General features: G+C 47.2%; 1 protein-coding gene across 1 annotated transcript in view; it reads left to right on the top strand.

Annotated features, from left to right (window-relative positions):
• The window catches only part of MMGT1 (membrane magnesium transporter 1), a 54,358-nt gene that overhangs the window by 5,145 nt on the left and 38,186 nt on the right, over positions 1–11,027 (top strand). The window contains exon 2 of the mRNA XM_078688579.1: positions 10,127–10,179. Coding sequence (XP_078544705.1) covers positions 10,127–10,179 — 53 coding nt within the window. The remainder of the gene's footprint in view (positions 1–10,126; positions 10,180–11,027) is intronic.

Raw genomic sequence — 11,027 nt, 5'->3', positions numbered from 1 at the left:
CACCGTATCGAAAGCGGCGCTCAAATCTAATAAGAGCAATGCAGCTGTTTTTTCTTGGTCTAATGACTGCTTTAACTCCTCCACTACCACCAGCAGGGCAGTTGCTGTACTGTGCTGTGCCCCTGAAGCCCACCTGGTGTGGTGGAGGCAGTGATTGGTCTCCAAGGTTTTATTGACATATTTTTCTAATAGCTTGCCAACATATGGTAGCAGGGAGATGGGGCAGTAGTTCCCTGGTTGTTATTGATCTGCGTTTGCGGTTTTATCACAGCATGTTTCCAGGCCACTGGAACTGTGCCTGTTTCTAGTGACTGATTTCATGATCTTCATCAAGTTGGGTGTAGTGATGGGCGCTACTGTTTTGAGAGCGTGTAGAGGTGCTGGGTCAGGGGTGAGCCAGACTTCACAGTCTCAAGTAAGGTTTCTAGATCCTTCTGTTCCATCTTCGGTAAATTAGTGATAACCTGTTGTGGGGGAGCTGTTACCTGTTCTTCTTCCCCCTCTATTATGTGGTCTCCATCCGTTTTGAAGCAGCTATAAATGGCTGTCACCTTCGAGAGGAAATATGAGGCTAAGTTATTACACCTCTCCTCTGAAGTTTCGGATGGACCACTGTTAATGGGTGGATTGGACAGGGTTTTGATTATTGAGAACAGTTCCCATTGCTGAGTTCTGTGCCCATCTTGATTTTCTCCTTGAAGAACTTAGCTTAACTCATTTTAATATCATTGTGATACTTTCTAATAGCTGATTTATACTTTGTTACTGCTCCATTTTATAGTATGTTTTAATACAAAATGGCGTATGGGTGTGATAGAACATTGTTACTGCTCCATTCTATAGTGTGTTTTAAAAGCAAAAGTTTTATCTAATCATTTTAAATTCAATATTAACAATTTTATTTCTGTATTTGTTGATCTCAGTTGCGGTCTGAATCAATTTTCATAAATTGATTTGATATTGATTATGTACATTAACCCCTTCGACGCTCATGACGAGCTCAGCTCGTCATGAGGTACACCTCTCGTACGCTCATGATGAGCTGAGCTCGTCATGAACCGCGGGTTTTTTAAAAGTTCAGCGCACAGCGGGAAAATGCGCCGCACCGATGGTGTTAAGGGCACAAAGGATGGTGTTATATTTACAGTTATAATCTCTGCATTGGCTAATTTTGATCTAAGGCCAGATAACCACAAATGAAGGCAAGGGCATCATACATCTCTTTCACTACTAAATGTGTGTTTTATAGCCCTGAAACTTTACCTGTGCATAACTTAAGTGAGTATGTTGAGCTCAGCAGTGACTGTTCTGACCTGGTCAAACTTTAGCTTTCTGAACACCACTCAAACAAACCGACTAATGCGATCTTAAAATATCATTAGGGCTACCGAGCACATTAGGTGCTAGGTAGCCCAAAATAAGTACAGGATTTGAATCCTTAAAACTGAACGTGTATCTCTGCAAGGATATTGCTCTATCCTCCCACAGCCTGCAACTCAAACCAATTTTCTTATTGTTCCCCTCTTATGCAATTCTGACCCTGAGATTTTATCTTTTACAGTAGCGATGCTTTAGTCTGCTCCTTCTAGTTTAGGGCCTCTAAGGAAGCCATCATTGTTCTTCTCCTTTCATAAGCTGTGTTATATTGTATTCTACAGTTTACCTTTGGTACAGAGGATAATTCCTCTACTTCAGCTGCCCCACATAATCTTGTCATCCAATTTGGGTGACAGTTTGCTGTCTACACAGAACTTTCTGCTAAGGCACTTAATAAGCTGCAGTGAGTCTTCAGCCATGCTTCTGGGTATATTTCTGGCTTGCAAGGCTATGACGATTGCAAGAACTCACTAAATCTTTTCGGCTGGGTGGCTCCAAAATTTCTGCAGTTAAGGTTGTGTCATACTAAAGACTGTCTCTGTTCTTAACACCTATAAACTTCCAAAGGTTCTTCCTTTACTATCAACATTTTGCAGAGCTCAAAAATACATTTCTTCCATGCATTCTAATAGTCCGATATGGCTCAATTCTCCTGTGACCTAATTTTAGCTTCATCCACAGGTCTCTCTTGCACTTACCTACCCATTACAGGCTAGCCACAAGCCCAATACAATGCCCAGCTACAGAAATATAGCATGTGGCCCTAATAGGGACATGTAAAGAGGTTTCTCAAATGTAATCCTTAAACAAATGTAATCCTTACATAATTAAACATTTTAAGTCATGCCCCTTGCTCTACACTTTTGACATGTAGGATGGATTCCTTTTTCACCATTTGACTGATTTTTCGTGTTTTGTATTTCAAGGTGTTTTGAAATGTATGACCATGCCATACAAAAGCAACAAATAATCATTCATGTAATACACTTTCACAGCTGAATTATCTAAGTACTTTGCATTTTTCGATTGCAACCTCATCCTTTTTTTTTTAGTTGTCAGCTCTCTGGTGGTGTATTACATAATTCTTCTTCGGCATGTGGGTATGGAGGTTGCAGAAGGACAGTTGCCAGTTGGACTGCTTTCTGCCCTGTCTTGTATTTTAATCATAAATAACTGCTAATGACAAAAGACTTGGTTTTAGAAAAAAGCCATAGAAAAAGCTACCCAGTTTAACTATGTCTCAGGATGTAAAACAACCTAAAGTGAACAGCATAGGGCAGTGGCTCTAAACCTTTTGCTGCTGCGGCCTGCCCACTGAGTCATTACCGGAAGCCAAGGATCCCAGCCTAAGAATTTCTAATGATTAGAACTGCAAAAGAATGCACAAAAGTACAGAAACAAGCATTCATCAAACATATAAAAATGACGAAATGGGTTATTTAATTCACAAATATGAAAAAACTACATTTTAATAGTAAGGTTGGAGCGTTTCTTAATATAATTGAGGCCACCCACTGTCCATACTATATTCTGTTTGATGGACATACGCTGCTCCCACAAATCAGTCTGAGAATACTAACTTTTAACTTCCACTGTTCCCAGGACACCCCCGCGCCGCACGGCCACTAGCTCTGTGTGTGCCCCTCGCTGCTGCTCGCAGCCTCGCTTTGACGCCTGCCTAGCTGCCTGCCTCGCTACTCGTTGCCCCCGCAGTTTCCGCCGTATTTCTGTTGTATTGTTGCTTTGTTGTATTTCTTGCCTTATTGTAATTTTTGCCGTCTTCCCCGCCCCTGTCCCCGCTTCCTGCCGCCGCTCACTCGGCCACGCCCCCTTTTTTTCTGTGCGCTCCCGCCTCCCAGCTGCTCCTCCCTCCCACTTGTCCTTAAATGGCGACCGCGCGGCGCAGGTGAGTGTGACCTGTTCCCAGGACACCCCCGCGCCGCACGGCCACCAGCTGTGTGTGTGCCCCTCGCTGCTGCTCGCAGCCTCGCTTTGACGTCTGCCTAGCTGCCTGCCTCGCTACTCGTTGCCCCCGCAGTTTCCGCCGTATTTCTGTTGTATTGTAGCTTTGTTGTATTTCTTGCCTCATTGTAATTTTTGCCGTCTCCCCCTGTGCCTTCCCCGCCCCTGTCCCCGCTTCCTGCCGCCGTTCACGTGGCCACGCCCCCTCTTTTCTGTGCCCTCCCCGCCTCCCAGCTGCTCCTCCCTCCCACTTAGCCTTAAATGGCGACCGAGCGAACGCGCAGCGGGTGCGCCGTTTGTGCGCCGAAGGCGCGCCAAAGGTAAGCCCGTCTGCGCCTGGATCGTGCCCAGCGCCAGGACCCCTGGCCCCCACCGACGCAAGACGACCAGACAGACCTACGACGCCGCCGCCCTCAACGCACTCAATGCCGGCCGGAACCCCGTCTGCTGCCGGGCCGCCCCGAAACGCTTCCACGGACCCTTCACCTGCTCAACCTGCAAGTTCACCTGCCTCCGAACATGCACCGCGCCCGCCAAGCCGAACCCCAGCAACCACCTCAAGTGCATCCTGCTCAACACCCGCTCCGTCCACACACGCCGTTGAACTTTGGAACCTGCTCGACACCACATCACCAGACGTCGCGTTTCTCACGGAAATATGGATGAACGCCTCCTCAGCCCCCGACATCGCTATCGCCATCCCGGATGGATACAAGATCATCAGGAGGGACCGCGTCAACTAGACCGGAGGAGACATCGCCATCGTCCACAAGAACACCATCAGCATCACGAGCGAAGCCGACGACACCTTCACCGCCGCCGAACACCTCCACTTCCAGATTCACACCGACCCAAAGACGACCCTCAGAGGCACCCTCATCTACAGACCCCCGGGACCACGCACACAATTCAGCGAAGACATCACAGACTTCATCAGCCCACACGCCCTCCCCTCCGCCGACTACATCCTCCTAGGGGACCTCAACTTCCACCTGGAGAACATCAAGGACCGCAACACCGCCGCCCTGCTGGACAACCTCGCCAACCTCGGACTCAAGCAACTGGTCAACACCCCCACCCACTACGCCGGCCACACGCTTGACCCCATCTTCTCAGCCAGCAAGCACATCGCCTTCAGCCACTCCACCGGACTTCACTGGACTGACCACAGCTGCGTCCACTTCAGCTTCAGAAAAACCACTACCCACCACCACCCGCAACAGGTTCCTCACAGAAGTTGGAGCAAGATCACCGCCGACCAGCTCACCACCTCCCTCAGCCAGCACACCGGACCCCAACGAAGCAGCCCGCAACTTCACACAGTGGCTGACCGCCTGCGCCGACGACCTCGCACCACTGAAGAACCCTCCCAGCAAACCCAGAAGCAAGAAGGCCCCCTGGTTCACCGACGAACTCAAGGACTCCAAGAAGACCTGCCGCACCCTCGAGAAAGCCTGGCTCCTCGACCGGACCACTGACAACATGACCGCCCTCACACGCCACCCGCAAGCACCACCAGCTCATTCGCACCACCAGCTCATCCGCACCACCAAGAAGAAATCACTGAAGGATCGACTGGACAACAACGCCCACAACAGCAAGGAACTCTTCAGCATCGTCAAGGAGTTCTCCAACCCCAGCACCGGCAACAACGACATCACCCAGTCACAAGATCTCTGCGACTCCCTCGCCTCATTTTTCCACCGCAAGATTGCCGACATCCACAACAGCTTTGGCGCACCTCCCTCGCACCCAACCGTTTAACCAACGCACCCCACCCGGACCACAGTGACCACCGAAGACACAGCCCGCGCGATGAACACCATCCACTCCGGATCTCCGACTGACCCCTGCCCCCACCACGTCTTCAACAAGGCCGACTCCACCATCGCACCCCAACTCCGAGACGTCATCAACACTTCCTTCGACACCGCCACCTTCCCGGAGAAGTGGAAGCATGCCAAACTCAGCGCCCTGCTGAAGAAACCCACAGCGGACCCCACCGACCTCAAAAACTTCCGCCCCATCTTGCTCCTCCCTTTTCCTGCCAAAGTCATTGAGAAGATCGCCACAGACAGCTTGCCCCCTTCCTCGAGACGAATGGATCCCTCGACCCCTCGCAGTCCGGCTTCAGAGCCAACCCCAGCACCGAGACCGCCCTCATCGCAGCCACCGACGACATCCGAGCCCTTCTCGACAACGGGGAAACAGCGGCACTCATCCTCCTGGACCTCTCCGCCGCGTTTGACACGGTCTGCCACCGCACCCTAGTCCAACGCCTCAGCAACACCGGCATCCAAGAGAAGGCATTGAAGTGGATCATCTCGTTCCTCGCTGGAAGAACACAAAGAGTCCGCCTCCCTCCGTTTCGTTCCGAGGCCACCGAAGTCATCTGCGGCGTCCCGCAAGGATCATCACTCAGCCCCACCCTCTTCAACGTCTACATGAGACCTCTCGCAGCCATCACACGCCAACACAACCTCAACATCATCTCCTACGCCGACGACACCCAGCTGATCCTCTTCCCTCACCAGAGACCCCGACACCGCCAGAACCAGCCTCCACGAAGGGATGAAAAACGTCGCCGAGTGGATGAAGAACAGCCGCTTGAAACTGAACTCAGACAAGACGGAAGTCCTCATCCTTGGACCATCACCCTCTGCCTGGGACGACTCCTGGTGGCCCCCAGCCCTGGGCACCGCCCCCAAGCCGACAGACCACGCACGCAACCTGGGCTTCATCCTGGACCCCTCCCTCTCGATGACCAGACAAGTCAACGCCGTCTCCTCCTCATGCTTTCACACCCTCCGCATGCTCCGCAAGATCTTCCGATGGATCCCGATCGAAACCAGGAAGACGGTCACCCAGGCCCTCGTCACCAGCCGGATGGACTACGGAAACACCCTCTACGCCGGAACCACAGCCAAACTACAGAAAAGCCTACAACGCATCCAGAACGCCTCCGCCCGACTCATCCTGGACATCCCTCGACGCAGCCACATCTCCGGCCACCTGAGGAACCTGCACTGGCTCCCCGTCAACAAGAGGATCACGTTCAGGCTCCTCACCCACGCACACAAGTCTCTCCACGACCTGGGCCCCAAGTACCTCAACGACCGCCTGACCTTCCACACGCCCACCCGCCAGCTACGGTCCGCCAGCCTCGCCGCCGTACCACACATCCGAAGAGCCACCGCCGGAGGCAGATCCTTCTCCTACATGGCGACCAAGACATGGAACTCCCTCCCCATCCACCTTCGGATGACCCAGGACCACCTCTCCTTCAGGAGACAACTCAAGACCTGGCTGTTCGAGCAGTAGCGGCCCCCTTCCCCCAAGCGCCTTGAGACCCTTCCGGGTGAGTAGCGCGCTATAAAAGTGTTATGATTGATTGACTTTCAAATTCCTTCACATTTACTGTTTAAAAAAATCAGTTTCCCATTTGGCTTCTTTATTTATATACACTTTATTAATCTATGTATATTATTTAATTTTCTAAGCAGTCGCTGACTCCTGGAGTAGCCTTCATTGACTTTCAGGGTCCGCAGGTTAAGAATCACTGGCAAAGAGCAAATAAGTGAAAAGACGGATGGTTAAAAAGACACTGGGTGCTTAGGTGGGAGGGCATGAAGCAGTATGTGGATGGGATAAAAGAGAAACAGTAGAGATGGTGTGCATTTCATACATAGTAGAAGGGCCCGTTTAATCACTATCAAAGCCTGTCCTGCCTATAACCAAGTGTGTAAAAGGTGTAATCTAATGGGTCCCCATGCTGTCATATGCAGGGGTTGGAGTGCAGAAAATGACAGTTTAAGCAGGAACATAAATGTAGTTTGTATCAAGGAACAGGGGTGAGGACAAAGATGTGAAGGAAGAATTTACACTTCAAATTTTTGGGGTCAGGGATGAGCAAGCCTCCCTTCTGTGAGATTACAGTTAATGGTAAACCATTGGGAGCCATGGCTGGTTCAGCTCCAAGATGCAATCAGTTTGGAGAAGATGTAGAAACAAGGGAGAAATCTGAAAGAGTCCAATATCACGTTAATGACATACGGATGGAAGATAAGGGTTGTGGATTAATTTGAGGCAGATATTGATTTTGCACTTCCTCCAAGGTGTATGTTGCTAAAGATGGAGGATGTGTGTTAGGGTCGCGTCAATCATGGTAGTTGGGTAGAACATTAGACCTTCATGATTCTGACCAAGTGCTATGCGATGATGATGAACCAAAAGAGCAAGTAGTATATGATAAGGGGAAGCCGAACTATCCAAAGATTTTGATTGACAGTCTAAGGTTGCTAAAGAAATGCAAATATAATATCTCATTTCTAGAAGGGGCAGTGTTGAAGGTGCATAAAGGTGAGGCTGCTATCCTTGTCCTTGAGAATGCAGTTGAAGTAAAAGTCGGAGAAGTTATTTTAGGAAAGTACTAAACCAGTTGAGGCTTTGAAGTGCTTGGCTCCTATTGATTTTGCCCTAAAAGCAGGGTGGAAAAAGTAGAATGCATGTGTATTTACGAGACCTAGTCAATGAACTTGATTGGACCCTTTGCTGAACATTAATGAAATGAAGGGTGCAACAGTATTGCTGACATAGGATCGCTCCTCCTTACATCATCAGATGGCACTAGATGAGCGATCCAAGTCTTTACTGTTTATCACACCTGAATGGCCTTACAGTTTCTGTTGCATGCCCTTTGGTTTGGTGTCGGGGGTACTCCACTGGTAATTCATCAGTTGCTTTGTAAGGCCAATAAAGTCACATACTTTCAGGATGACCTCTAACTTTAGGTAAAGAATATGGAAGCGCACGATCAAACATTTGAGCAGGTTTTGAAAGGGTGCCTACCGTCAAGGGTGAGAAGTCCAAGTTAGGTAAAAAATGGCGTGGATTTATTGGGTCAACCTATTGACTGAGATGAGGAAAACTAAAAATGTGTTTAATGATTATTAAAACTGAGGGCATACTTTAAACAGTTATGCTTATGCCAAGGTCTAGTGGAATATTGCACTACATTTTTAGTAAACTTTACTATCCTGAAGTGGAAGTGGGTAAAGAAGAATGACACATGCAGTGACAAAGGCATGACCATAAATTTGCTAATTTAAAATTGGGGAAGTCTGCAATATATCGTGCTTGAAACTGATCGATACAAAATGCCAATAATAAAAATATAAATTATCAATAATTCTGCTTATGTATATCTTTTTTATTTTCCTCAAATTATTTATCACATTTATGTTCATGATACTGATTGCAAGCATTCCCCCTGCGTACTCTTTAGAAAAAAATCATTTTCATCTGGTGAATTGTAACCTAGACATTTTTGTCTGTGTGCTTCTGTTGCTAGTTAAAATTACATCAAGTAGCCATCTATCTGCTACGGTTGTTTAACAAGTGTCTCTTTCCTCTGTATTCTTGGGAATGAACGGAATAGTGTGCTCCATTCACTTTGCACATTTATGTATTTTATATCTAAAGCTATTCAAAAAGTTTTATTGTCTGACTAGATTAAAAAAACATGTTTTTAATTGTTGAACAAAAGTGAAGTGTTTTTGCCCTTTTCGGAGTGTGCTGCATAGACTTTTTCTATCTTGACTAATAACATCGTATACCTATGTTTTGCGTGCCACTTAACAGTAAATGCCAAGTGTGGCCACCTATGGTAAATTTTCCTGAACAGATGGGCCTCCTATTCAGTTACATAATTGAACTGTCTTCTTATAAGAATCTGTTGCTTAGACAAATGTGATTCCTTATTTTTAGTTTTGCTTTCTAAGTAGGGTAAAAACCCCTTTTCACTCTGGCTTTGTGTATTGGCTATATCTCCGTACTACCCGATGTCACATTGTCACACATCTAAAGACAGTTCAACATGCTGCAACTCCACTACTCAAAGGTAATTTACCTTTACCACTCTACTCGGAAAAAAACTGTATTGACGGCTGCTGCTTCCTGCACCTATTGAGTTTTTAAGCTCTTGTATGATCTTAAAAAAAATGTACTTCAATGCATTGAACACTGCTCTACAAAACTACATTTTTCAAGCCTCACCTGCTACTCGGAGCTTGTCGTCGTCCGGTTTGAGTTGCAAAAAGACCACAAACTGTGTACCTAAAAGGCTACTTGTCATAATCCCCAGTTCCACATCTGACACATTCCTTGCTGAGCCTCAAAAGTACTCTGATGACAATAATGTAAAAAGCTAAGGATGTAAGGTGGTGGTTATTTTTCAGTGGTTAGTCTGCTTTTTTGTGAGAAAGCAGTACAGGCAGTCAAACACCCAACTATATATGTCATGGGATATTGTCTATTTCAAGTCTTTTGATAAATTGGTGTTAACCAGCGAATAGTTAAAAATCAGCCCTGGATACTGACCTTGTATGCCTTTTCATGATAGGCTCCACCATGATATTACTGAGGCAGCGATCCTTTATATTAAACTTGTTTAGCTAAGATTTTCAACTTTGCCTAGTTTATATCACTTTCAAGGGGACAGTGGGGGGAGGAATGCCTTAACCACTGTCCTTGCACTAGATATGGGGTAGACTTGCTGATTGATATTCCATATAAAATGCCATTGGTTTAGCTCTGTTTCTCAGTAATGGGCTAAGAATACATTGAAAATATTTCAGTCATCCCCGTAGATGAAATGAAAGACCTGTTCCAACTGACATTGCTTTTGAGTAATTCCTGGCATTCCTAAAACTCAATTGAGTAGTTTAAAGACCAGTTACATGCAAATTGTATTAAGTAATGTAAATTGATGTTTTTTTTTTTTATACAGATCGCTCATATATGCGGTTAACAGAAAAGGAAGATGAAACTTTGCCAATAGACGTAAGTAATTTGAAAACTACTCCATTTTGGGTTTTATATATTTGAATGCCCTTGTTTTTTATACGTGATTTTGTAACTTTCCTGCCATCTTCACTTTTTAGGTCGAGCCTATAGAAGCGCATGCGCTGCCATAGGAAATCGACCTCTTGGAATCGCTTCAGGAGAAGCTTGTGCATGTGGTGCTCACACGCCATTGGCCTTTGCTGGCTTTAGCACGCAATTGGCCAAAGGCGTGTGGAGGTTCCAGCTTTTAGGGAAATGTTCACTCCCCGAGCGTTTTGCTCTTGGGAGCCAGCAGCGCATGTAGGGGCCATCTGGTTTTAATCAGCGCTTGTCTCTTTATACAGGGCGTGGGAAGGCCCTCCTCACGCTCAGCTGCTCGAGTGTTGGTTGGCGAGGCAGAGTGAGGTCTCCCGCCCTCCCTGCAGTGTGTGCACCCTCTCTCAACCCTCAACATATACTGTGAGGTGGTATTGGAGGGTTGTAATTGCCTCACCGATAGCTGAACCTATGTGGCCTCCGGCATATGTAAACTTTATGAAGGGCAGCAGTCTGCGAACGTGCAGTGCTGCTGGCACAGGGCAGAATGTGACATAAACAATAGGAGAGAGTTAAGGGATTTTATCCACCGAAGTGGACGGAACAATACTCCTAGTCCCCTGGGTTAGGTATCTATATTAACAAAAGTAAGGAGTACCACCAGAAAAAATGCTCAGAGAGTGATTTCTGCGGGATGGTTCACTATCAAAAGAGAAGAAAGTCCTTCTTTGTTTCTTAGTAACCCCTCACTCACCGACCTGGTCGGTGACATGCTTCATCATCGGGGCCACCTTGATGGCCGAGTGCCA

Source organism: Lissotriton helveticus, chromosome 4_1 (assembly GCF_964261635.1).
Source record: "Lissotriton helveticus chromosome 4_1, aLisHel1.1, whole genome shotgun sequence".
Taxonomy (NCBI): Eukaryota; Metazoa; Chordata; class Amphibia; order Caudata; family Salamandridae; genus Lissotriton; species Lissotriton helveticus.
The sequence above is the reverse complement of the archived record's forward strand: the minus strand, read 5'-3'. Positions and strand labels throughout refer to the sequence as shown.